The following is a 27680-nucleotide window of genomic DNA, read 5'->3' on the forward strand; positions in this document are numbered from 1 at the left end:
CTACAGTGCATCTGTCAAATGCATTTGATGGACAGTTGTTGATTGCATCCAAAAGCTTCAGGCAAAGCAATACAAATACTTTGTATTGCAATATGTCAGCAGACACAAATCAGCGATAGAAATGCTGTGGACTGCTATAGGACAACCTTAGCCTCTTCTGCCTTTTATAGATATGATGTAAACAGGAATATCTAAAATACTGATAGGCCATGTATAGAAGTATTACGTTACATATGCTTTTATGAGCATAGAGATATACGTATATATTAGCTTTGCTAATTCCACGCCCATGCTGGGAGCTGAGTAGCTGGAGCCTGCTTCTCCCTCAAGTCCTGGCTTCCTTGTAGCATTTGAATTAATCACCACACTATGTATTTTGAATAAGCTTCACTTCGATAATTGGATTCTGTAAGGTAATAAATGTAAACTGAAAGTGCACAGCAAGACCAGAATAGCCCCATTACAACATCACAATGGGAAGCATTTCATTTTAGAGCATAAAAATCCATCTTTCCAGAGGTATGTTGCCTTTCCTCTGTTCTGGGAGCTGGAATGATTCAGATAGCAATAAGCCCTTTTTGCGTACCTAGTGTTTTCATCATTGCTGACAAAACCATCCAGTGTATATTTGTGCTAGTTATTTTTACAGATATTGCTAATAGCCAGGTGGTAGAATGTGTTACAGTTTTTTTGAAGGCAAGCAGATGAGGGCTATTTACTCAACAAAACAATATGGCAACTTCCAATTTATTAGGCAGTGATTAAAAAAGCAGTTTTCTACTGGTATTAACAGTGAGAAAAAACTGGTGTACACTGTGTCAGAGCTCCTGAATGTATGGCTTGATTTGCACCAAGAAGCTGGTATTGCTGTCAGACTGCTGATAAATCAATGCGGTTGGCTGAATTGGTGCTTTTATCCCAGGTGTTCAGTTTTGTGGGGGTTGTGCCTGGCCTGTTCCCAGTCATCTGGAAAACAAAATAATATTGAAAATAGATTTATTTCTTTTGCTAAATCACTCGTCTGGATGAAATAAAAGCTTGAAAACATCTATTCACATTACAGCATTGTCAGAGTCTTGAGAGCATATGCCATAAAGGATTTTTAAACAGTTATTGCCAGGATCTAAGGTGATTGGCAGCGATCACTTAATAACACCTATCACTTCAGAAGTCTGGTTCTTTATAAAAAACAAATGCCTTTTGCCTCAAGACAATTTAAGGAGAGCTAGAAAAGCATATTCACGTGTTGACTTATTTAAGAGTTTATTCCTCGGGCTTAAATGTAAAAGTGCCCTATCAAAAAGCTATCATCATCAGACAAATACATTGCCAAAATGCTGCTTGAATGCATAATATGAAGTCCATTACAATTGGTGAGAATAGTCTCATTGAACCATACTCCAGAGTTCATAAACCTTTGTTTACCTTTATTTGATAATTTACCAGAAGGCAGAATTTTGTCCTTTGCTTTCAAAACAGATATTGTAGCTCCAACTTAATACTTGCTCATTCCGCCTGTCTATACCATACGTTAGGTTAGGTACTAAAAATACTTAGGTGCCTTCTTGTGTCCTGTTCTTTCTAACAGAATTTAATGTGGAACACTATCAAGTACAATAGGGGGAAAAAAAAAAGAAAAAGAAAAAGGAGGAATACTTACAATGTCTGAATTGAAAGGTTTCACATTGATGTTGCGAGTCGAACTACTGGTAAGGGACCAGACCTTGGTTTTGTGCTTAAAGGCAGCTCTAACCTTTGGGGAAAAAAATGAAACCAGATAGAAGATTCCTTTTGAAAAAGTTGTGTTTATTTTCACACATGTAGCTTACAATCATTTCCCCATTATCCTTCCTCCACATTAACGTCACTGTATTAAAAGACAGCAAACAATCCACTCCCACATTTTTCTTTATATTTATGGTTTCATTTTAAAATTTAACTTTACTTTTCAAGTACCCATACTTTAAATAGGAAGCATTGTATAACCTCACTTGTTTCTCATTTCATTTTCATGTTATTTGGGTTATCCCATCGTCCTAGATGTCCAAGGTATGACTGTATTAGCATTCATCATGTTAAAGACAAAAAATAATAAAAGCAGAAAAACCCAAATTGCAGGGCATATAAGCATACCTCCCCAGTATTTGCAGTTCTGGTTTGAACAATTTCATAAAGTGCCACTATATTGATTTTCAGCAGCTCACTTTCACATTTTCTAACTAAATATGTAGCCCCAGTGTCGTGGTTTAACCCCAGCACACCAGCCAAAACCAGCACACCCAGGCTGGACCGCAAGCTCCCCGATTTGGGCAGGCTCGCCCTGGAGCTGATGCAGCCCTGATGGTGTCCAGATGCCACGAGGACTTAAGCCAGCTGCCAGCCTTTTGAAAACTGAAATTATTTCAAGATGCTGGATGAACTTTCCTATAGATGTAGGAAGATTCTGCAGCAAGGTGAAAATAATCAGCTGCATAAAGAAAAGATGGTGAGACAATCGTTCTTTAGACAAGTAGGGGAGATTTATCAAGGACTACTGGCTGGAAGTGATTGACCAGCGTTACGATGTTGTGATAAAGAACGTCTTGTCAGGAGGAGCATAGTCTGAAAAATCTTTCTGAAAGTAATCTTTCCTCCCTGTTCTACACTGTCATGGCCTCAGCAACAGTACTGGGTCCAGCATCCCAGGAAAAACAGGGACCAGCTGGAGACATCCCTGAAGAGAGCAGTGAGGGTGATCACAGGTCAAGCAAACACATGTTACAAGAAGCTCAGGTTGTTTAATCAAAAGAGGAGACTGGGGGAAGAGAGAGTATGTCTTAAGTCTTCCCTTTCCTTTGGAGAGGAAGGGAATTATCTACTCTTTATACATATAGTAGCTAAAACAGGAAACAAGAAGATCAGACTGCAGTAAGAAAGATGAAAACTACAATTTAGGAGTGGCAGTAGTGAGGCTACTGAGGCACAGAGCCAAATTGCTGAAAGAAGTCAAGGGGCTTCGATGACCGAGCTGTCAGGGGTGACACTGGTGCACTGGACGTGTGACGCGGGAGAGGCTGCTCAGCTCCCCATCAGACCCATTCTCCTGTGCTTCTTTATAACGTGTGTGCGTTTCTTGTCCAGCCGCACTAGGAATAAAGATCTCTTTTTTTTACCCAATCACTTGGAAATATCTGCAGGTTTCTCTTTACAGTATCTGAGTTTTATGGTAAGAACAAAATTCTCAAGAAGAATTCTCACAGTTTAGCTGAAGAAGTATTTTAGATATGCATAGCATACGATGAAGCCAATAAGACCTGCTCTTAAAAAATGACAGTTCATATTAGCTATATATGAACTGGTTTTTGGCAACACAAATTCAGAAAAGTTTCTGAATTTAATTTCTCATGAGGTTCCTGGAAAAATGGCAGCAATTCAAATATCTGTATTTGATGTAAGACATTTGAAGTTTGACAGCAGGAAGAAAGCTTTCTAAGCCTGGGGGAGGATAGAATAAAGAAATACCTTTCCTCCTTACCTTTAACCTGCCTCCTTAACTTTAGTTGATTTCAATAAAGATCAAGAATTTCATAGTCAGTCCTGACTCTCCAAACTGATTGTAGCAAGGTTCATATCAATGCTCTGAGACTGAATAGGTTGGCAAATATCAATAAATAATAACATCTCCACAGAAGAGCTGGAGTGCTATTGTTGCATAGGAAGAAGCAGCAGGCTATGGAGCAGAGCTACTTAACAGCATCCAGAAGAAAGAGCTGCAGGAGAATCAAAGCTATGTGGGTATTCACTGAGCAGTACCCTCCACCAGCATGCTGGAAATGGTTTTCCTAAGAAACTTTTGTTATCAGTAATACATGTTGCTAAGCATTTTCTGCTATCTGCCGTAGGAGGAGAGGGTGCTGCAAGATCCAGGCCCAGCAGAGATGGTCTCCACAAGCCCCATTTACATCAGCCTTGCCTTGGCTTTACCCCAGTTGCTCTGAGACAGCCTTAATGCAAAAAGATGCCTCTTGGTCTGCTACGAAAACCTGAACTTCCTGCCAAGAAAAATACCTGGAATAGGTTCTACTCTGTTTCGTTTCCCATTAAGGACTGCATGAGCGACATCCAAAAGTATGTTTTGCTGAAAATAATATTTATTTTCCTCTCTGGAACTGCAGATGTAACAAAGCCAGAGGCCCCCCAACAGGGACTGCCAGAGTAAGTCCTGCTCCCAACATTTCAGCACCCTCCTTTAGCAGCACAGCCCATGCCCTGCCCAGCCCCTCCAGCCCTCAGGAGGGGCTTAGTCTTGAGCTGCCTTCTCTTATCTTTTTCTTGTTTTTAAACCTTTCTTATGTTAAATAAAATAAATGTCAAGCATGGGTCAAAATGCCACAAGTCACAAAGCCTCTAACAGTCATGTATTAATTGAAAGAAAAAAGAAATCAGCGGCATAGCAGGCAACAATAATGGGGAAAGCCTTTTCTTGTTTTACACTCGCGTGACTTGAATTTGGCAACACCAAATTTGTTAACACCATTTGGTCACTTACCTCTGAATTCAGAAGACAGTGAAACAGGAACATGAAAAATCCCTGAAAACAGATAAAAGGGAGAAGGGTGAAAACTGACTGTGAAGAATGAAATGCAATAATGTATTTCTTACAGTACTGTATAAAGCAGGTATCGAGTAGCTGAAGATCTATAAATATTGAAGACTAGGCCAAACTGTGCCCCATGTTAAACTGGAGAAACTTGCAGCATTAGGTTGCTATGAGGCTTGTCTGGACCTTTTCTTGTAAAACAGCACCTCCTAAACTTTGGGGTGCTAAAGGAGAAATCTGACTGAAAAGAAGCGGGAATTCTGTTTTCATGACAACAAGAGAACTTTTTGTCTGTGCTTGCAAAGATAAAGGCAGAGGGAGATGCTCTTTGGGAAACACCAGATCAATATTTTTCACAGTAGAAAAGGAAGCTCTTAACACAACAGAATTTTGCTATCTTTGGGGTTTTTGTCCAATGGAAAGTGAAAAGGTCCCACCCCCTTTCCCTCCCAAAATAATTTTATTTTCTTCTGGGGAGTATTCAGCCAAACCTGTTTTTATTTTGGATGAAAATTGGAACTTTTCTTATCAGCTTATGGGGAGAACTCTGTTCTTTTTGTGACCATAGGGCTATTTGTTCCTGAGACAAAAAAGGATTTACAGGAGCTCATTTTTCCTTCCGCTTTGTAACCACTATTCAGGAAAGAATAATAACACACCCATAGATTTATGCCTCTACTGAAATGTCTGCTTAAGGCTAAGCAGATGCTTACATTCCTTCTTGGACAGAGCTATTTTTCTGGATTGGTGTATTAAGAAGACGAGGGTCTAGTTGCCTGCATGCAAGAGTCATGTGCAGCATGCAGAATAGCTCCACTTTTCTCCTTATGATGCACCTTTCCCACAGACTTCTCTTCGCTTTCATTTAGTCTCAGTAATGAAGCCTCAAACTGACACTGAAAAACTGTTCTGGTATCTCTGCTGAAGAATCTTGGCTGTGGTGCATGATGCTGGAAGAATGAATTTCATTTCTCAAGCTTACTGTCTCATTTATTTAATTATTGCTACCGGAAACACTAAGGAGTGGGATAAAAGTTCTGTTCATACAGAGACTAAATAATTGCCAGCACTGTATGGTCAGCACAGACTTAAAAGATAGAGGAAGGAACATAGAAAAAATCCAATAAACACAAGCCTGTGAAAACATTACTTATGATCCATTTATTGGATCTCAGCAGCAGTTCAGTAGCCATAAACTTTCCCACCAGGTACTTACTTGTAGTGAATTGAAAACAGCAAATATATACTGAAATACTAATGCGTGGGCATTGACAGACAAAATCCCAAAGATCCATGAGCTTCCCAAGATTGGTAAGAGAACAGCAACGGCTTTAGCTGTTAGTCTGAAAGAGAAAACGAAAATAGGAAATGTGATGAGACAGTTAAATAAATTTCATCCCCCACACCAGGGAGTTTATCAATTATGTCCTGGCAGCAAGGCAGTGTGTGTGAGACTCTCTTCACCATAAAATTCTTTTAATGGGCAAGTCTCTTAATTACTCATTCCTTATCTATAAAAATGGGGATAACAGAACTTTGGTATCATGTGGGATAAATATAGATTGAGAGTCAGTAACTGAGGGTGCAGGGGAAGAGATGGAGAGATGGTCATATAACTACTGCAGTCATATCTTCAGCTTACAGTGAAGTATCGTTTTGTCAGTGAGGAGTCAAATGTGAGAGTCAAAAACAGAGGGCAGAAACTGAGAACAAATGCAGCATCACATGGAAAAACTAAACCCACTATATAGTACATCCAAAATACATTTGCTCAGCACCACAGTTGAGTCAAGACAACACAGTATTTCTCTTATAGAAAGTGACTTGGGATTTTTAATCACCACAGATGGGAACAAACGTGATGTACCTCTGCCAAATGCAAATCCTCTAACACGCTGGTATTATTCTGCTTTGTTCAGCGTTGATTTAGAGAAACGTATGTCAAATATTGAAATAGCATGTGTTTCTTGGAGGTCCCTACTGATATACGTTCACTCTGCTTAGCTTGGAGGACTTGGCAGAATTTCAATAAAAGGTGGTATGACAGCTGAAAAGCTAATAGCACTGAGAAAATAAGAGGGATTTTTCGTTTTGCCTTAATGACTTATGTATAGGATGTTTGTTATAGCAGAAGACAGAAGGAAATTGTAGTATACCAGAGAATTAAATGATCATGGAAAGCTTTCTGCAGCAGCTGAATTCTGTGTACCAGATTTTATATAAAGAGTAAACAAAGGGAACCACAGAGAAAACAAAGGCATTGCGTTTAGAATTGTAAGATCGCAGTTAGGTCTCCTCAGTGTATTCATAGTCTTCTACATTAAACACCAAAGAACCTTCTACAAGGAGCTTATTTCCTTCATCTGCAACAGGAATTAAGGGCAGACAAACTTCACAGAGCACTCAGGACCCCATAGAAGAGGTATGGGCAATAATTAAATCTGTTTTCTGCTTTGATGTAAACATTGCTAATATCTCTCTCTGCAACTGAATACCACTCAGCCACTTCCAAGAAAGACCGGCACAACTGACGAAATTTAACTCACAAAGATTATTGCTTATTCCACACAATCGTCTTCTCCTTATGAAGCCCTCAGAGCATCATCTCTGATTCATGCTAATGAATTGCTCTAAAGAATTGTACTTTTGTGTCTGCATATAGCCTCTAATATTGACTTCAAGAGTATCGTAGTAAGAACCCTACAGAGCGTTTCTAGTGTAATCACAGAAAAAATAGGAAGACAACCGGATCACTCTATGGAAGTCCTTGCCACAGGATGCTGTGGACATCTAAAAAAGGATCGTATAAATTCACGGAAGATAGTTCTGTTGTGGATTGTTGAATGTGGCAATTCAGATGCAGCCACTTGTGCAGGAAGTCCCTAGTCTTTTGTGTGCTGAAAGGTAGGAGTATGTACTCAGAGAAGAATCACTCTGTTTGACCTTTATAGTGGGGATACAGGGTTGGATGGATCCCCAGCCCATCTGGTTTAATCCGAGATGGCAGTCCTTCTGTTCTTAGCCTAATCCATCTGGCTTTTTGATTAAAACAATAAACACCTCTACAGCTCATTTTCACATCAATTTGACTAGGTAAAGGCAGGTGTAAAATAGAGCTGGGCCAGGTGACCAATAATGGAGTTAATAAGTCAGCACTCACTTTTTCCCAGTAAGTGCTATACATCTAGTTCACAGCACTGGGCAACCCAAAAGCATTCATGATGTCTTTCCACTCTGTAACCACTCAAAAACCCCCGTGAATCCCACAGGAGAAAACATTCTTGCTGTCAAAGCACTACTAACTCGACAGCCCAGTACAATTTTGCCTGTCAAAGATGAATAGACGTCAAACCCTTGCACACCCAGGCACCACATTTTCAGTGACAGCTGGCAGAGGACAAACTCTTCCTCCTGGGCAGTGGAGTACAATTTTGGTGGTACAAGACAGAAAGCACACAGAAGGGACCTGTCCACATTTGAAATATCCTGAACCAACAAGGCAGATCTAATCCCCACCTACCACAGCACTTATAAACACTTACTTAACTCCTGTTGCGGCCTGCGGGATTTAAGCACATGCTTACAATTAAATATGTGTTTAAAATATTTCAGTGGATTTAGTCTATGGTACAATTATAGATGAAGAAGCCAAGAGGGCAGTAAAGGGAACAGGGGTAGTGAGAAACTAAAGGTCAGTCCATGCTCAGTAGAGCTACATTTTTTCAGAAATTAGCGGATTTCTATTTAGCTGGAAACCTATGCAATCGAGAAAGCTGTTTTAGGGAGATTAATGTCCTACCTATGCCTTTTACCCCCTTGTACAGATTAAAGTATAGGTTCAGGAAAGAAGTGCATAGAGCTGCATGACAAGAGACCACTTGTAATTACAACAAACATAAAATAAATGAGAATTTTGTACAACACAATTCAATGAAGAAATCTTTTAATTAAACTTAGAGACAATACATCTTGTTCATTTCAGTGACCTGAGCACACACTTCGTTATATCCTTGATTAAAAGTGTGTGTTGAAGAACTGCATAGGCTTCAGGTTTATAGGGAAATCTGGGGTGGGGAAGAATCTGGAATCTTTCTTTTCTTTTTTTTTCTTTTTTTCTGTTTTGATTCATATCTTTATGTCCTTGGCCATGAATATTTCTGCACAATTGAATTTAATTCTGCAAAGAGTTTGTTCAGCCAGAAAATGAAGGAATACCTTAAAGCTTGAGCTCTCCTATTTAATTAAAAAAATGCATTGTAAAAGATACAATTTTAAAACAACAGATACAAGTTTATTTTCAGGAATCAAGGATGCTTTGGGGTTTTTTCTCTGTTAAGATTAAAGTTCATCACCTTAACTCTAACATAAGACATGCTCCACTGGGGAGTAGCCAGCAGACCACCTCTTGCAATCAGCTTTGTGCAGAAAGACCTGTATAATCCTACAGAGCCCTTGTGCCTTCAGGAAAATGCATCTGTGCAAGGCTCGGGGCAGACTGGGGGGCAGGATACACGAACACCTGGAAGATGGATTAGGCACATTCAGATTCCATGATGGTTTAGATGTCCTCTCTAACCTGATGCAGGAGGTCATTAGTATGCCCAACACAGCTACACTTGTAAAACTGTCCTCATTACAAACAACCCTTTTTTCTTTTTCTCTTTTGTTCTCACGCTCTCAGTTTTTATAAAATTTGCAGTTTGGAATGTAATTTTCCCCAGCTGGTTTGTTGCCAAAAAATAAGTTTTTGTTATTTCTTTTTGAGGCAGAGCATAAAAAGGTTCATCTGTAATTTGTAGTTGGGGGCAGAATAGAGTTAGGTACTCAATTTCAATGTTTTCAAAATCATTCTTACAGTTTGGATTTTCAGGAGCCTTTAACATCACAAATGCCTGATATATTTTTAAAAATCATGTATTAATAAAGACTGCTCATTCTTAAGCACAGGCTTCAGCACATGTGCAGCAGAAATACATAGCTAAAAATGAAAACAAAATACAGACGTGGGATTTTTCATGCAAATGTATTAATGATTCATGCACATCCATTTAGAAGAGCAGCCATGTGAGGGTGAAATTCATTTAAGACTATCTAAGGGTCAGCTCTGCATATGTATCACTTAAATCCCATTAAGTCTTTTTTTTTTTGCCTAATTATTGCATAGCTTTCTATGCTTGTGTGCTCTGAATTTCATCCTATGAAATTATTAGTTCAAGGTGTTTATGGGCTTTACTCACTGAGCAAAGGACTCAGCTCTATTATTCCTGGTCCTCTTTTATTTTATTCCACTCACCCCTCCCCTTCCCATCCTTATTTTATTTTGTCTTTGAACTTTAAAAAAGAAAAATACTAAATGTAAAATGCTGCGTCAGAACACCATTAAGGTGGTAAGGTTAAAAAATCTTAGAAATACAAAAGTTAATGTTCCACTAGGCACATTAATTCCGACACACTACACATACTTTACTTTTTTTTATTCCCATTTTTCTTTGCTACGTGAATATTTTAGTAGATTAGTTCTAGTACACTAAGATATAAAGCATAATCAAATATATGTTGTTTTTGGAGAAGGAATACTTCATGACTTAAAAAAAAAGACACTACTATAGCTTGAACTTTATATTGTCTATGAAATTGGTGACATGAAGAAGCAATACTTTAGGGCAGGAGCAAGTCTTTGCAGATATTAAGGTCCAGCCCCACCAGGACTTCATAAACCTTGCTAAGATCTTTCCTTGTCCTTGCATCCTAATGTGTCAGAAAATAGAATGGCCACTGCCTTATGAAGGACCCTCTAAATTTCTCCTGCGTGCCCCTTCTTATGCTCTGGCCTTTGAAATTAAAGCAACCCAACAGCCTGTTTCTCACATACACTTTTAAAAGCTCAGATATTGTTACTCTTCTGCAGTCTAATAGCATTAATTTTGGTGAGCTCTTTGTCTCTCTGCATCCTATACACACTGAATGATCAGTCCTGGAATTAATTAATTAGGAACAAAGCAAAACCAGCACAAAAGTTTTCTTTTCTCCTTTCTATTGTTTCCTTTTGCCAACATATTTTTTTTAAAGTATGTACCTGCTATTACTTAAACAACTTCTGGAAAATACAAAAATATCTCGAGTCTGATTAAATTGGAATAGCCTTTGGGATATTACTAGCTGTACATAGCCTATCTATCAATTCAGTCTACTGTCAGGGTTGTTTCTCACGCTGCCCCAACACTAGCAATCTCTTCAGCTGGGCTGCAGAGACATCTGAAGCACCACTCACCAAGAACCACTTTGGCATGACTTGGTTTCATTCAGGTTTGCATGGTTGGTCATTGCAAAAAGCAAGCAGCAATGAATTAGTACCGCACAGTGCCACATCCTCTGCCATCAGATCTGTAGAGGCTACTCTGCAGATGTTGCTGGTCCTTATAAATTCATATATCGTCCCACTCACCTGAGCGCTTGTGTATGAATCCCATTGTCGGGGGGGACAGTGTGGAGTCCTTTGAAAATCCTTAGGAAATTTTTCTTCTTGCAAGAACAGCGTTCTTTTTTTCATTGTTAATCAAGCTGTCCACTTAACATGTACTCACCCTTTGAATCTCCTGTTGTAAAAAGTATTTTTCTTCCCTTTTCCTGTTCTTGCAGTTTAATTCTAATTCCTGAGAAGTAAACCTTGCTCACCAGAAATCTTCCACTCCAAATTTCTTCAACTGGCTTTGTTTGGTTGCTTTTGTTTTAGCATTCACTTCAGTGCAGGATTTTGATATTTTCTGTGTATCTTGCTCAGTCAGAGACAGACTGTTAGTGTTTTACACCAGCTGAGATCCTGAAGTGTGCACTAATCAATCAGCAGAGGAAGGGAAGTTTTCTGAGTTGGATAATTATCATAGCCGTATTGAAGTCCCAGTGTGCAAGAAGTACAGGTTTCGGCACCTCTGAGATGTATTTTCATTATCAACACCATATAAAATCATTGCACTGTTACTGAAGTTACTAGGAACATTTTTCCAAGAGCAGGGTTGGGCCTTATAGTTTTATTATATTTGCAATTGGTTTCGAATGGCTCTACTCAGCTGAGATTACTCCCTTCCATTTATTTAATCTCTGCCCTTTTCTGCTATTGCCCTGAGCACACTGTCGATATCTTACACTGATGCAGAACGACTACACTGACAGCTACAAGAAAGAAATTTCACTGCTTGCAGAAAGAAAACTTTATTACTTCTGTGAAGGGGACCCCTAATTCACACATCAATTTTATTGGTTATATATGGAGCACTAACCCTTTTGAGGCTTCTGACATCCACTTTTCTGTCAGGATGCCTGCTGAAGTAAGAACTAAATTCAGACCCATAAGCCAATATTATGTAATAATTGGAGGAAACACTGTCTAAAAAAAGCAAAAATCCTTCACAGCAATTCAGCAAAATTGTCACCTTGACAAATAGACCTTTTAACTGAAATTTCTCTCTTGTTTCTTAAATTCTTCACTAGCCACTGTCAGCAATATCCTTTGTACTTTATACAAAAAATAAACACCCCAAACGCAATAACTAACATTTCAGACTAATGCTAGGACAAGTTGAATTTAGCTTCAGTTTCCCATTTGTTACAAGTAGTGTTCACTAACCTCTAAGCTGGAAGCTGGAGAGCTGCTGGAAAACACAAGCAGCAATTCTGCCTACAAATGAAAATGTTTTTCATTCAAGTTCAGCAGTGCTTCCAACAAACACCTTGTCTACGCCTTCTGACCAGCACTCAGGCTTTCATTCCTGCTGGCGTCTGAGGAACGGCAGTTCTTCTGACCATGGCATTCAGGAGTGCTGTGGGCTGCTGCTCACTTTGTTACCTGATTCTCCAAGGAGCAAAACCAATACTAAGCTATTTAGGTGGTGAGTTGCCACTGACATCAAAAAGACAAATGGAAGAATACTAATAACGACTCATCTTTTTTAGTGAACTAGGCAGTGAACAGCAATGAAAACATACACAGCAGTCTTCAGGGCTAGTCCAAAGCCACTGATATCATTTGGAGTCTACAGGATCACGATCCCTTCCACTCCTCAATAAAAACCAACCAAGTCGCGGTAGAGTAATGCATTGTGGGTGGTAGAAGAAGCTCAGCAGAGTAGCCGAAGCACAGGCTTGAAAGTCAAATCCCTCAGGACCCCTTCTAACTTAGCAACCAATTTACTCCGTACATTGCATGTAAGTGATGTTGAGAGTAGGTGTTTGGGTTTTTTTTTTTCAAAATGAAATGACTCTGATCTCTGCTAGACATCTTGATCTAAGGAGTAGAGCTCTTGTCTCAGAAAAGACAGACATGGATTTTAATTATGCTCCTGCCACTGAGCAGTAGCTCATGAACTCCTGCAAATATACATGCACCTTTTTCTCCTCCTACACTTTGTCTTGGTTATATAGACAATAAGGCTGATGGCACAAGGAATGTCTTTTAATTAGCATGTACACCATTCCTAGCCTAATCTTGGGTGATTTCTAGGCACAACTATAATAAATTACAAAAAAAACCCAAAACAAAACAAAACAAAACCCCAAAAACCCCACAAACTCACTGGTAACTGCAGATGCCATTTCCCATTTTCCCAAATGTTATTTGCCCCTTCGAAGTGACATTGTGAAGCTGAATAAGAAATACTTGCAGACATTTCAGATCATTGCTTTCCAGTGGGTGCCATTTATAATCCAGGGAAGATGCTGCTAGTCAAAAGTATTGTAGTTATGAAAAAAAAAAAAATCTATGCTGCAACAGCAACTAAATTCAGATTGATTTTTATCATGTGAGTGGGAAAGGGAGTGGCATTACTCCTTTTCTGTTATGCTCAGTGTACAATACCCAGCCTTCTCACCACAGACCCTCACAAGAAGGCAGATGCTGCCAAAGCAGTGCCACTTCTCATAAGTCTTCCCAAAAAGCTACAGCTGCCTTTAGTAGATACAACATTTGCCCAGAGTATAGGGGGTCTGGGCTCAAATCACTCTTCTGCCTAAGGGATTGCTGTTCCCTTTTTTCCAGAAGAGCATTTTGACTCCCTGCTTGATGTTCATTCTTGCTTATTGAACCTGTGCAACGTACCTTAAATAATTAAATATTCGGTGGGTCAGAGAGAGAAGATGTACTCCACAGATTAGTCGTAAGGCACTCTCCTGAGAGAGAAAAGTCCTACCTAATCCTTGCTTTATTAACATTTCTTATTTTATATTAAATATTCAGTGGAGCAGGGACTGAAATCCAAGTCTCCTTTCAAACCCCCATCAAGCCTGACAAAATAATGGCCATGACCAGAAATGGGGGTACCTTAAGAATTTTAATGTTGAGAAGGCAATTCCAGGGGCTAGCAGCATTAACTTTTGACTTCAGCACCTAACCAGGGATTTAGGAATCCATGCCTTGCTAAGGCATCCCACAGATCAAGTCCCATGTCACCTCCATCACTTCTTGATCCTAAAACTACAAAAGGAAAAAAACCTAATCCTAAAGAAAGTAGTGAGTACTTAACTAAAACTTGTCCTTCTCCTTGTCTGTAATGCAAGCTATTAAAAGAATATAAAGAATTAAAATGTAATTTCCTTGAAAGCTGCATTTTCTGTAGTTACAGTTTTCCCAGGGGAACTGAATTTTCAGTGGGATTTTTCCATTCTCTTTCTAAAATTCCTTTCTCCAACATTTTTTGACACTAACTCTCTCATTGCACTGCTGCTGAGACAGCTTTCTCTGCTTCTCAATCCCCAAGCCCAAGGTTAGAGTTAATTTTCCACTGAACTTTGCCATTGAGTCGTCAAAGAAAATAACAGCAGCTTATTCTCGCAGTAGAAGAATGTCCCACATCTAACCAAGGACTATTAATAATTGAGTTTGGAAGAGGAGGTATAGTACCTGCACTGAAAGGCTTTGTACCGCAGGATACCCAGTTGTACGTGAATTCATTCCCAAAAGACACCCAAAAGCTTCTCTGCTGTTAGTGAAGTTGTTGTTTTTAAGAGGTGATTGGGAGCTTTTGCTAGTGAATAGTCTTGTTGTGTATTTATGCTTTGATCATCAAAACACTGTGTCTCTCTGTTTCTTTTCATGCTCTGCTTCTATTGAAGCATCACTTGAACCTCAGGAACAGCCCCAATGTAACAGAATATGTTTTCTCTTTTCCCATAGCAACCTCTAAAAGAACATGCAGTATAAATATTTCCAGATACATGATCAGTTAAGATCTGCTGCGTACCATCATAGGTGAGCAATGATACAATCCTATTGCGTACAATCCTTTATAATAAATTCACAATCAATGGTGCACTTCATTAAAATGCAGGTAGACTAAAGGGTTGACCATTTGTTGCAGTCACATGTTAAATTTTTTGGAATTCCAAAAAATGTGGCTGCTGAAAAAGTTTTTTGGGAGACTCCAGTAACGGGTGACAGAATAAATTTCCCAGCAGTTGCTATTGACGACCACGGCGAGAAGCCAACATAATCACATTCTCAGAAAACCATGTGGAAAATGAAAGCAACGTAAAAGAAAAAGGAAAAGAACAAGCCCTGTTCCTTAGAATAGTGGAGATCTATGGATTTCTTGGACACAAACTGTTCACTTCCCTATTTCTCACAGTGTTTGGTTCTCCCTTAAAAGCTGATTCTGGAATTACTTTAAAGGACGTAAGAGGGGGAAAAAAGACAAGAAAATATTACCCCCTTCCACTTCAGGGGTTCTTTAATAGTGTCACGAAAGCAGATTGACTGGGAAGTCTGGAGGGATTAATTTGTTGTTTTAAAAAGAAAATAAATTACAATGTTCTAAAGGGTCAGGTCTTTTTATATAGCATGCTATTATTAAGCGTTGGTTTGTTTCCAAAGGTGGAAGAGTCCTCTTGTTTTTTTCAGTTTACACCTTACAGAGCAAGCACCAAAGAAAAGAGCAGCATTTTTTTCTCACAAGACAACAAAAACTATGGAGGAGGATTTGGTTTTATCCATATACAGTTAGCCATGAGCTAGTCCTGGGTTCAAAACGGTTATGGTATTATTTCTGTTCCTAGACCAGACAAAGGTACTAAATAATTAGTTGCCAAATATGACCATAAAGTTAGTTATAGGAGCAACATATTAATAGGACAATCTAACCTTGGCTGCTCTGGATGCACTGCATATGTGAAAACAGATGTTCCTTCAGACTCCCCCCTTCTTCTGACGGGGACCTAGTGCCTAGCTCTGCTTTGGAGTCAGCCCAGGAGAAGGAATCTGTTACAACAGCTTATTCCCAGAAAACTCATTACCTGTCTCTTCCAAGGACAAGGCAATGAAAATGTCCCAAAGGGCTAGATCCTGCCTGTGGGTGCCAGATGGACCAGGCTAGATGTCACCTACTTCTTTTCTCCAACATTTGCACCTAATTATTTCTTCCACTACAGTCTCCATTGTTTTATCCATTTTCAAAGCTCCCAATTCAGGACTTCTTCCAGCTCATGACAGCTTTCTGTATAGACTATCCCAAGGTATAATGTCTGTGTGAGGCATGAATCTACATTAGCCCAACACTTACTATTTTTAATTGGCTAAATCTCTGCAAGTCATCTTGAAACAATATACTGAAAATTAGTCTTATTGTGCTATTTACAGCCATCTGAATCCTTTTTATAGTTATTATATCATGCGGTGAAAATCTTTGCTTTCCCGGCGGTAAACCAAGATGACAGGCCCAGTGCTAATAAAGAGGGATTGTCAAATTAGAGAAGTTATGAAAAGGACCTCATATTGTTCGCTTTTCCTTACATAACGGGAGATTTGAGGGAAGAATTCACATGACTGGAATACTGATATGAAAGGGCACAGCTCGTTCAGAAAGGACATGCAGGGAAAAAGGAAGGTTATATCAAAAATGTAGTAGACCTGCTCAGAGAGCCAGAAACTATAGGCAGGCAGACATTTCAAAAATCTCTGTGTAAAAATAAAGGCAAAGGAAGCAGAAACAGTATGGCAGCGTACGTCTCTTTTGGCTTGCCAGTCCAGGAGGCTAATGTGATGGGGCCTTTTTTTTCCCTAAACATCTCAAGAGTTGTCCAAAGCACAGGATTAAGTGTTAACATGGAGCTCGGTTTATTTAATTAATGATAATAATAATGAAATACAGTTTATGAAACTGGTTTTTTAAGACATAAACATGCAGCCAGTGATGTAACCCCACTACAATTTTTTTTTTCCTTACTCTGGGATGTCAAACCAGGAATATCATATATTAAAAATATGAAGTAGCCCCTACTTTGTGCGCCATGCTGGTGATGTCTGAACTGGAGCGTCATTTTGGAGTTTGGGTATCAGATTTCAAGAAAAGTGTAGTTCTCTGGAAAGACTCTGGAGGCAAGCAACAAAAATGATTGGTAATCTAGAAAACATGGCCTGTCAAAAATGGTACAGGTTTTCAGTATAAAGTTTGCAGGGGAAGAAAGAAACTGTTGTCTATGTGCGGTGGAGAAGGACAGGCTGCTATTTGTCCTTTCTTAAACTGCCCTTGTAGAAATGTCAAGCTTTTTAAGAGAAGCCATTAGGAAAAAAAATTCTGAGCTAGCTACACCCTGGAGAGACTCAAATTTCCATCCCCAGAGGCTTTTACCAGTATAAGTGATTGTGTTTTACACACAATTCAAGATGGTCAAGAGCAATTACACAGCCAGTTTCCACTGTTCAGCTGACAAGTGGCAATGAACTTCATAGCTTGGTAGTTCTGTATGCCTGGGAACACCCAGAAAAAGCAGCCTCACAGAGGTTTATTGGAAATCTGTAGTTTTGGCAAATATTTCTGGCTCTTAGCTTAAAGTCAGTGGGGCTCCTGGTTTAATTTAGGATGACAAAGTAACAATCACATATACCCATGCACAAAATTTCTGTGGAATAACATTCATCCCCTGAGGAGCTGAACTCTGAAAATGATCTCTTGACCTAACCAGTCTCAGTGACCCTTAATTATGCAATGATATCAACAGAAAGATCATTCTCCCATCTCCATGGCAACGGTACCACTGAACAGCAAAGCTATCAAGGTCAGGCATATAAACTGAGAAAGAAAAGTAATTTTCTGTGTAATGGTTCATACGAGCTTTAACTGCAGTAGTGGCAAATAAATAGCCATATACTTGCTTGATCGCCTGTCTCAAATGTACATAAGGGAAAAAAAAGAATTGCTGAAGTACAACTACAATCACGCTGCCTTGCTGTCTGGTTTCTAAAAACTGCTAGTGACTGCTGCTTTGGAGGATAACACAAACTGCAGAAAAGCATTCAGCTATGCAATGCTGTAATGTGAGGAACCTGATTTCTTATTAAGCTGGCATTAAAGAAGCCAGGCAACATACGGTTTTTATTGTGTTTATCAAAGTTAATGTCATAGCTGATGCTGTATTACTTGCAGAAAAGCCCAGTTAGAAAAGTTAAAAAAAACCCGTTTTCTAATTTGTCAAAACCAAAATGTTTTGCTAACTGGTTTGATTCCTGCCTTCTCCCAAGGACCTGCTTGCAAATGGAAAATATGGAAAAATCTGCGTCCTTCCCTGCTAACCTCCTTACAGCATCCAGGCTCTGTCGTGCCAGGCTCCGGTCCCCTCCTCTTTTCCCCCTCACTCCTTTGCAATATTGGAGAGGTCTCCAGGAGCAGGAGGTTTGCAGGCTGCCAGCCAGCTGTCTCATGGGGTGCGGGCTGGCCTTGGAGGCAGATGCCTGCTGGGGAGCTGCCCCAACACCAGCACTTGTATCTGGGGCTCTTTTGGCTTTTTGGAACCATCTCAAGCCCTTTGCTTTAGTAAGATGCTGCAGTATTGGGGACGGTTGTGGTTCCATGTACATTATGAAAATGAAAAATAGACTCTGTGGTCAATTATTTTTTTAATTTCTGAGCTGAGGATTTGCTGATTCTCTTGTTCTGTACAGCAGGCTCAGACAATAGCTCATGACAAGCTCCTTTATGCGGTTCCATACATATTTATTGCTGTCTTATTGCTGCTTACTTTTTTGAACAAGTCATCCGAATCGTTACCATCTCTACTCACATGAGAACACCCAAGGCTTCTCTGTTCTGTTACTGTATTTGGATATTCCCTAGTTTTTGAATATCTTTATTAAAATAAGGCAAGTAACTTGGAAGGGTGGCTGGACAGGCTACGTGAGACGGACTGGGGATAATACACACAGCAGAGCTAAAGAACATGGCTCTTCATGGGTGATGACAGCAACTCACTTCGAAAATCTCACTATCCCTGACATCCTCATGCTTTCAATTATCATCTGACTTAACTGCTTTTTTGATTATTTCTAATGTTGTTCCAAAAGAAAAGTGCTTTTTATTCAGTTTCTTTCACTAAAATATATGTTTCTGCCTCACATCTTTTTCAAATGAAAAGAATTGGGAATAATTTCCAATTTCTACTTCCAAAACACATGTAACATATCTATAGGTAATGACATTTTATTACTTACCTGAAGATAGTATCTAAAAGTTTAAAAGGACTTTTGATTCTAAAATAGGACCTTTTCTTTATTGCAATTACCCATATTTTTCATTTATTTAATTTTATTTTGAGAGAGCGTTGTCGGGAAAATATGTAAATCACACTTAGCTAAGAGCTGTGTCAGACTGGGTAGTGATTTACAAGGTTGCCTAGAGCTCTGCACAAGGTGCATGTTTAAATAAGCATTTACTTTATGTGCTGGCATAACTATAATATTTGTCTTATTATTCTGCATAAAGCTGACATAGAGTTCTAGGATTATAAATTGGACCAAGGATGTAAATGCAGCAGTTCAAGCAAACTCTTGAAGTTATTGCTGTTCCCAGTGAACTGTACCATTTCATGATGAACAACCAGCATTTAATTGTTACTCTGGTACCAGGCGTAAAGCTATGACTCATAATATTGTCTTCCTCCTACCAGTATTTTCATGGCTTAAAATCAGATATTAAAAGATTGAAGCCTAAAAGCAACCAGGACATTTTTAAAACAAAAGAATGTGAACTCCAAAGCTGTTTTTCACTGTAGATTTTCAAAACCTGAAACTATCTGTTGCTATAATTCTAAAGTAAAGAGGACATGCTTTAGTTAGACAACTTTGGCGGGGGTGGAGAGGGAGGCGAGACCACACCTGCATTATTCCCATATATCACAATATCATATCGCTAACAGCATCTTTGACCCGACTCCTGTGTATGCTGGCACCTTGTAGACCACAAAAGACTCATCTGGAGCGATCCAACCTTAGGCATGGGGCCAGCAGAGAATTTTGTTCTCATTAAATGCTGTATAAATCCTGATGTGACTTAAGAAGGCCCCGTGTCAATGTATTGCACCCTCAAGCTCCCGCAGAGAACAGCTTTCACCTGCGGCGACTGCTCTTAGTGTCTATCAGGGACTGATAAGGTGGAATCAAGAAATTGATTCAACCATAGATCAATAAGCACAGCATAGGTTTCTAGCCGTTGAAGATGAGAAATAGCTGAAGGGTGGCTTGGTATGGCCCCTTCTCTCATAACCTTCCCTTCCATTGCAGACTGTGTTGTGCTCGCAGCAAGGTTTCATCATGGGGATTTAATACCCAAGTTTTAATAAACCTCATTCTATCCTGATATTCAGATACAAACCCAAACATGCTTAAGCTCCTCTAATGAAAAGTATTATATCTTTATACTCAGAAAATCCAGCAGCTCTTACATATCAAGTTTTCCTGGTATATTTTGTACCTGTATGTTGTGTCTTACTGCTCTTCCCAACACAAGAAATAGGCACATGAGTATCAGAACTGCTTGTTCCTTTGGAGCCCACAATCAAAAGGCCCTGATCACCCTTGAGCAGCAAATCCTGTTTAAGGAGAAATGACAGATGGAAAATAATTCCCACAAAGGACAATTTTGGCTTAGAAGGAGAAAACCAAGAAAAAACTAAGCTGTGGAAAGGCTCACAATGTCATCTTGTCCAGCTTAGCCATGAGACAGGATCAGTTGTGGCTCCTGGCACCAGAATTAGCCTTGACAGACATTGGTGCAACCACTTCTGAAAACAGCTCAAAACCAAAAGCTCAGCAGCTCTCCAGGTGATCAACTCTGTTGCTTTGCAACTCCCCTCCCACTATTGGAAGCTTAAAGATATTTGATTTTTTCATCAGTTTATTATTATTTGTCCCTTTTTCTGTGGTTTTGCAGACTAGCTTCCTCTCTGCAGCTATGTTTTACATACTTTTAAGCTTTTATTACTCCTCCCAAAACGTGCCTGAAATGCACCTGAAAAATCACAACGTGGCCTGGAACCTTTCTCCAGTGCTATGACTCTTACAATCTGTGATAAAGAAAGCACTGCCATTACTGTCATTATGGTTCCTAAAAGATTAGCACTTCCTCATTAATACTCTCTTTGGCAACATTCAAACCCATGTATTTTTAGTCTAAAACTCTGAGTCTATAGAGATACCCAATAACGAGATACCCAAACTGCATTTGTATTTGTCATATTCAATGAGCCAAAAATTTAATTAGGTTGAAGACATTATCATTGGCAGTAGCACTTCAGCTCACTAATTGTCATTGCTTAATACTTTCATTTTAATTATTTCCTTTATTGCCAGTCAACTCTCCTCCTTCCAAGAGTTTCCATGAGGTACATCACTCATGCTGTTTGAAGCCATGTTCAATGAACATGATTCCTTACACACAATTAGAAATTGTCAAGAAAAGGAATTGCTGAAAGCAGATTTGGCCTGCCATGCTGCTCTAACTGATGGCTCTCCTTCAGCAAATGGGAGAAGATCTTTTCTTTTCCAACAGAGCACACAAAAGCAGGGGCTCCATTTCTCAGAGTGTTGCACTGCAGCATCTGCCACCAAGAAAGGCACAGAAAGGATTATCTAGTGCTATGGATTTTGAATCCCCGTAGACGTTCAGAAGAGTTTGCAGACTGTAACTTGCTCCTCACACCTCTTGGAAGGGGAATTAAAAAAAAAAGAAATTCTCTAATGGTATCACAAAGGGGTGGAATTTAGTTATGGAGGAAGATTAGGGTATCTCATTTGGCAGGAGATCTCCCACAAGAGCTTCAAGTGCCACGATTGACAAGTACGCTTTGTGAAAATGAACAGCAGCAAATAATACTTAGAAAGAGAAGGGTTTGGACACCAAATGACATCAAACAGGAATGGAATCACAAGAACAAAATGCAACAAATACACAGTATCTTGCAGAACAATGCTTGACGTTAAAATCACCAAAGCTATCAGCACTAACTCGGAGGATTGATATCCAAGACAAAAGGTGACTGGGCTGAAAGGCAGGCGGTGTGTTTATAAACAAAGTAAAATACTGATGCAGAGTCATGGCATGGAACAGATCATTGATTAAACAGATGAGCAATTTGTCACAGTGCATTCGATGTGCTGCAGGAATATAATGGATGGCTTTACAAAGTGCTTTGGAATGGTCAATTATACGGTTAAACCATACAGATGTCTGCAGCATCATGACCTGTTGGAGAACAACCCTCTTGTATTCCTATCTGTCAAAGGGAATATCTTTCTGTACAGCTTTTTTTTTTTTTTTTTCAAATAACCAAAGTAAGGAATGGGTTTGCATTAAACCTACATACTGTTTTCAGTTTTATGCAAAGTGCTTTATGCTATAATAAAAAATGCGGAATGAACTAACACAAAACCTTACATGACTTACTTGCCCTGCTGAGCTTCCCTTGAAGCCCTGTTTTGCTCCCATGCACTGCAGCTACTGTCATTTGTTCCAATTTTCAGTCATTAATTTAACTAAACAGAAAAAATGTTTTTCCTACACTCAATGGAAAACTAAGAGGCTGTTTTATTATTTTACTGAGTGAACACTGAGCTGTGAGGGATGAAGGAAATGAGTAAAATGAAAGAAAGAATGGGGTAAAAAGCTAAGAAATATTTCTAATTTTGTCGTAATTGCTTTCTCCGTGGATGATTATGATAGCTATCACTTCTGGTTCACCAGCTTCTGAAGTGTACACTTTATCAAAAAGATAGAGATTTTTTCCAACTCATTGGACCACTTCAGAGCAAGAGTGAGAAAGTATTAAATAAGATTTGGACTTGGCAATTTATTCAAGAAAAGTTAATGAAACTGTCTCTTCTGGACAATGCAATGCAAAAGTGAACTAGATGGGAAAGCGCAGTGGTATGGCTAAATATGGTACCTTTGTTTCTAGACTAAAACTACTACTCCTGCAACAGAGACATGCTTTGCATTTCTTCCTCTACTACGATTAATATTAGTGTTAGTGCAAAACTAAGTTCTTTGAAAATTGTAGTAAACTTTAACCCTTGTAATCCAGGAGCCACGTAACTCATGTAATCAAAGGACTACCTGTGACAGACTTAATCAGGGAAGAGTTCTCCCCATGGGTAATGAAATGTGCTCATTTCTAAAACACTCACATTAAATATCTTTTCTCACTGTAACAGAGAAGTAACTTCCCAAGTAAACACAGCAGTCAGACTTTGAAGGGGTAGAGCAGCAAGAAAAAAGCTATTTAGGTCCTAATAAGAGTTAATAAATGCACTGAGTGGAGTTAAGACTTTACATGCAGCAGAAATAAGTAAGAAAAAGAGTTCAAATTGTCCATAACTCAGAAATGTAATCATGTGCTTTTTCAAGCACATGAGCAATTCCATTAAACTAATCTGCTTTAATTGCATTAAGCTTAGAGAGACTACTCATATGCTTAAACTCAAACATATGATTAATTATTTCCCTAAAAGAGGGCCCAGTCAAGAATGGATAATGCAAACAAATGTTGTATGTATGCATTTAAATGTTTCAAGGTATTTGATTCAGCATTCTATAAACGAAAACATTGAAATTAGCTTTTTGGTGGAAAACCTGTTCCCTGGATGCAAAACATTCTCAGAAAGCACCATGTGAATTATTACACAAAATTATTTTGTTGATTGTCAATAGCTAATCGCCTAATAAAAGCTTCAAATATAATCAATCACAACTAGAGTGAAACAGCTCATATTCTATACATGTGTTCAATATGCTTCAGAAAACAATACAAAAAGCATGTCTTAAGTAAATTCAAGTAGTAAATAGGGGCTGATAATAATTCTTTGCTCAGCTTTTAACAGTAAACTGCTCTCACAGAATTAAAGTTCCAGACGCTAAAAAAGTGACCATTTTCACACACACACAAAAATTCCTACAGTGACCAAATACTTACTGTTCAGACTGTCACAGGAATCTATTATGCATTCATTAGCATCTCTGATCATATACTGATTAATTAATTATAGTCATCTTGCCTTAAATTATTGGGTATTTTGCAGTTTATGTATCATATAAACATACCCTTTTATGCTGCTGCTTCAGTTTATCCTATCTTTTATGTTAGGGATGCTATTATTATTTACTTTAAACAAACTAACAAACAGACACATCCACACCAGTATGTCTGAAACTAGAATAAAATGTTCAGCAACATGCTGTCTGTTATCTTTATTGTGACAAGCAGTATATGAACCCGAAGAAGTCAATCAGCCCATAATGTACTGCACTTTATACTGGGCGAAATGTGAATGGGGAAGATGAATAATTAATTACTATTATGATAAAAAAGGAATTTTGTTCACAACTTTCTATTCTATTTTGGCCTTTAAACATGAAGTTCAATGGACGCTGCCTTCAGAGCACTGGCTCACCCTGATACATACTCTGTACTCGCATTTGAGTCAGCATTTGAGAGGACCTGTTGCCTATGGAAAATCAGGAACAACTCTAAATAACTACATCAGTTTACTGCTCTCTGTTGCCAAGGGAAACAAACCTTGTTGGTAATACCCGCTTGCATTGCCAAGTAACTTAATCTTTAGGGAAACTAAATACGCTCCAGTACTAGCACTTCTTTAACAATAAATATCCTCTCTAACTGATATCATCATGGCTCATAACTGCAACTTTGTTCTGACAATTTCCTAAGGTAATCTCTGCTCAGTTATGGGTTGATGCCTAGGAGAGTGAGTTATCACACCTGGGTTGAGACATGCACAGAGATGGTATCTGAGTACCAGCTGGGCAGTCGAGGCTACCCTCGCGGTTACTGAGGAGAGATCAGAACTTTTAAGGCAAGTGAGATGAACCCTTAACAGACAAGATCAACTGCATGGTCGAAGCACCCATTTCTCCATGGATCAGGAGTCCAGGTGGAGGTGGTGTCAGCTTTTCTGAGCTCTAAAGTTAGGGGAGGTGAACCCAGGCCTGGTGGCGTCCCATCCAGGCTGCCAGCAGAAATGGAAGTAAGTCCTTGTCAGCGAGATTAAACCTTTCCTTTGGCAGCAAAGCCTGGCAAGAGGCAAGCCTGATGACCAGCCTGTTTTGTAAAACCTGTAGGCTGGGATGTTCAGACTACAACGGCTGTCTGTATTTGAACTCATCAACAGCTGCAAGTGTGAGGCCTCAGTCAGGTGCTTAAAGGCAGATATAAATATTGGCCTGAGTTACCAAGGAAAGGCAAGCTGGCGCTGGAACCTCCCTCACGCTTCTGCCACAGGCACTTTTGTCCTTCTCCAGCCACTTTTCCTCTGCCTTTCAGTTCATTATCACTTGCAAACTTCGAAACCCTGCTCTTTACGTGCTGTCATCCAAATTGTTGCAGAGAGCAACTTACTGTTTCTCATTGTGCTTTCCACTCAAATTTCATTCCAGCTTGAAAAGACAGCACTGAAATCCCTCTTTTTTTCCCCTCTCAAGTTTATTGGATTGAGCAGGCTTGCCCTCCACGGCTCCTTGCACTGCAGTTCTTATTTTCTGTCTTTGGCTTTCTGAAACCATGAACGCAGCCCTAAAAAACCCGCTTCTGCCTTATGTACCACTTCACTGCAGCAAACAACTGCAACATGGTGACAAAGTGCTTTCTTGTCTCACCAAAATCAAGTTGTGCCATTTTAATTCAGCTGTGTTTCTAAGCAGCGCTTGATAAATTCTTTCTAACAGATTGCAGTTTCCCCCATAGCTAATATCAAATGCACTGCACTATTCAGAGGGATGCCTGACAGGCCCTCCTTTTAAGGCTCATATTACGCAAAGCATTTTGCAGTCGTCAGTGATTCCTTCTTAAGCCAATTGAACTTGTTGATTCAAAACCTACCTTGTAGTACTTGCTGACAGTGACTTGGCAGAAACTACAGAGCTTACTGCATTTTTCTGATTTCTCTGGGCTCTCTGTTACTGATTTGTTTTGCTGTGCTTATCCCCTCTCACATGTTAACAACCTCTAATCAACACCTAGGATCCTTTAGTGGTTGGGGGCATGTTTTTTTCACTATGATAAACACTTCCCATGCAGCTGTCAGAACAGAACTCTCTTTTACTTGTTCTCTTCTTTTTTTTGGAAAACAGTAACATGGACAGAAAGATTTCACACTGGACATATAAATTTCTTAACTGTATAAGGAATAAGGCAAGAAAATGAAACCCAGTGTTACAAAGGCCTTATATTTCTCTTTTTTCCAACAGACCAGCTACTTTCTCCATGACATCCTCCCTACATGAAACTCTATTGCATCATGTCTCACCACTATGTTGAATCAGGGTATAAATACTCTCTAAGATCTGACTTGGACAGCTATTTATGCCCTTCTCATTTCAAATTTCTTCTGAGGACCCATTTCTGCAATGGTATCTACAGAAAAAGATCTATTCTGTATGTTCTATTTACCTTCAATTACATTTTATTGAATTAATTTAGTTCTGTGAGGAAAGCTGTTCTATCAGAGCATATTTCTGCTTAACCAATAATTTAACAATTGAATGCTTCCAGATATATCTTCCCATTGATTATCATTTTTTTCCACCACCATCACTTTTGTTAGGTCAAATCCTAAAACTGTGTTGTAAAAATTACTTGGCAGATGGAGCATCTCTTAGCCAGGGTGTCTGGAGAAGTCACATTTTCAGTACAGAGCTCCACCATTCCAAATCTACAGCTGATAATATTTGAACTAAGAACATAAAATCCTGATTAAATGGATTTCACTTTATTCCTAGACCAACGATTCATAAATTGTTTTACTTACATACACACACATAGTTTTCTTTTACAAAATTAATTTATATCAGTGTGCAGGGTACAGTGTGTATTGAATCAATTCTTTGTAATAGAAGTAAGGAAATATCTAAGTACATAGAGCAATCTGTGTAGCTCCTCTTCTACTTATGGAGGTTGTTCCTTTGCCTTCATAATTCTAATAGCGTATACAAATTGGTATTGACAATATACAGTTATTTGCTTCCTAATGTTCTGTATTTCCTTTGTATTTCTGATGGTCACAGGGACACAGCCAAACCTGAAACAGTTATTTTAATTCCCAGTCTTTTCATTTCACTACAATGTAATTGTCTTATAGATTTTTGTGTAGACTTATTTACTGGTTTTTCTTTTCCTGTTGGATAAGTATACGATAACTAAACTAACTTCAATTAGGTGACTGTCACCAATATTTAAAACTTAATAGCATTTTAAAAATTACATGAGTAATCCAAGCATAAAAATTATTCTTTATAATACCATTTCAGAGCAGTGACACCAAATCCTTATCATACAATAGCCTGTGACTCAGAAACATTAAACACAAACCATCATCACGTTTTTCTTCTACCTAAGTTTCATATTCCTTGAGTTGTACACAGTGTCCTTTTTACATTTGGACTAAAGCATTTTAGGAAATACAAAATGGAATATTCAGCATCTTATTTTAAACTCAGTATATTAAATTATCTTCTTAGCTACCCATATGTATTCCTATAGATTTTAGAAATCAGAATTTGTCCTTGTGTATTCAGATGTAGTGACGTGTCTACCTTACATTTCCCTTCTAGCCTTGCTGGCACAGCATTTTAAAGAAGACACAGTCTTAGAGAGGCCACCATCCCAAGAGTCTCAAGGCTCCTTGATATAAAGACCCGCTTGAATTTAAGCACAAATTTAAATCCGACATAAGTCTGTGTGCTTTGCAGTATCAAGAGAGTCTTAAAAATAAGCACATGCCTAAATATTATGCTGAACTGGAGCTAGAAACAAGGTTTATCCTCTGAAGGAGCAG

General features: G+C 38.9%; 1 protein-coding gene across 1 annotated transcript in view; it reads right to left on the minus strand.

Annotated features, from left to right (window-relative positions):
* Positions 1-374: 374 nt before the first annotated feature.
* The window catches only part of GPR133 (G protein-coupled receptor 133), a 155469-nt gene continuing 128163 nt past the window's right edge, over positions 375-27680 (minus strand). Inside the window, exons 22-25 of the mRNA XM_010581733.1 lie at positions 5796-5922; positions 4529-4570; positions 1661-1753; positions 375-966 (exon numbers count right to left, since the gene is read on the minus strand). Of these exons, the coding sequence (XP_010580035.1) occupies positions 871-966; positions 1661-1753; positions 4529-4570; positions 5796-5922 (358 nt within the window). The 3' untranslated portion in view covers positions 375-870. The remainder of the gene's footprint in view (positions 967-1660; positions 1754-4528; positions 4571-5795; positions 5923-27680) is intronic.

Source organism: Haliaeetus leucocephalus, unplaced genomic scaffold (genome assembly GCF_000737465.1).
Source record: "Haliaeetus leucocephalus isolate CR32 unplaced genomic scaffold, Haliaeetus_leucocephalus-4.0 Scaffold802, whole genome shotgun sequence".
NCBI lineage: Eukaryota > Metazoa > Chordata > Aves > Accipitriformes > Accipitridae > Haliaeetus > Haliaeetus leucocephalus.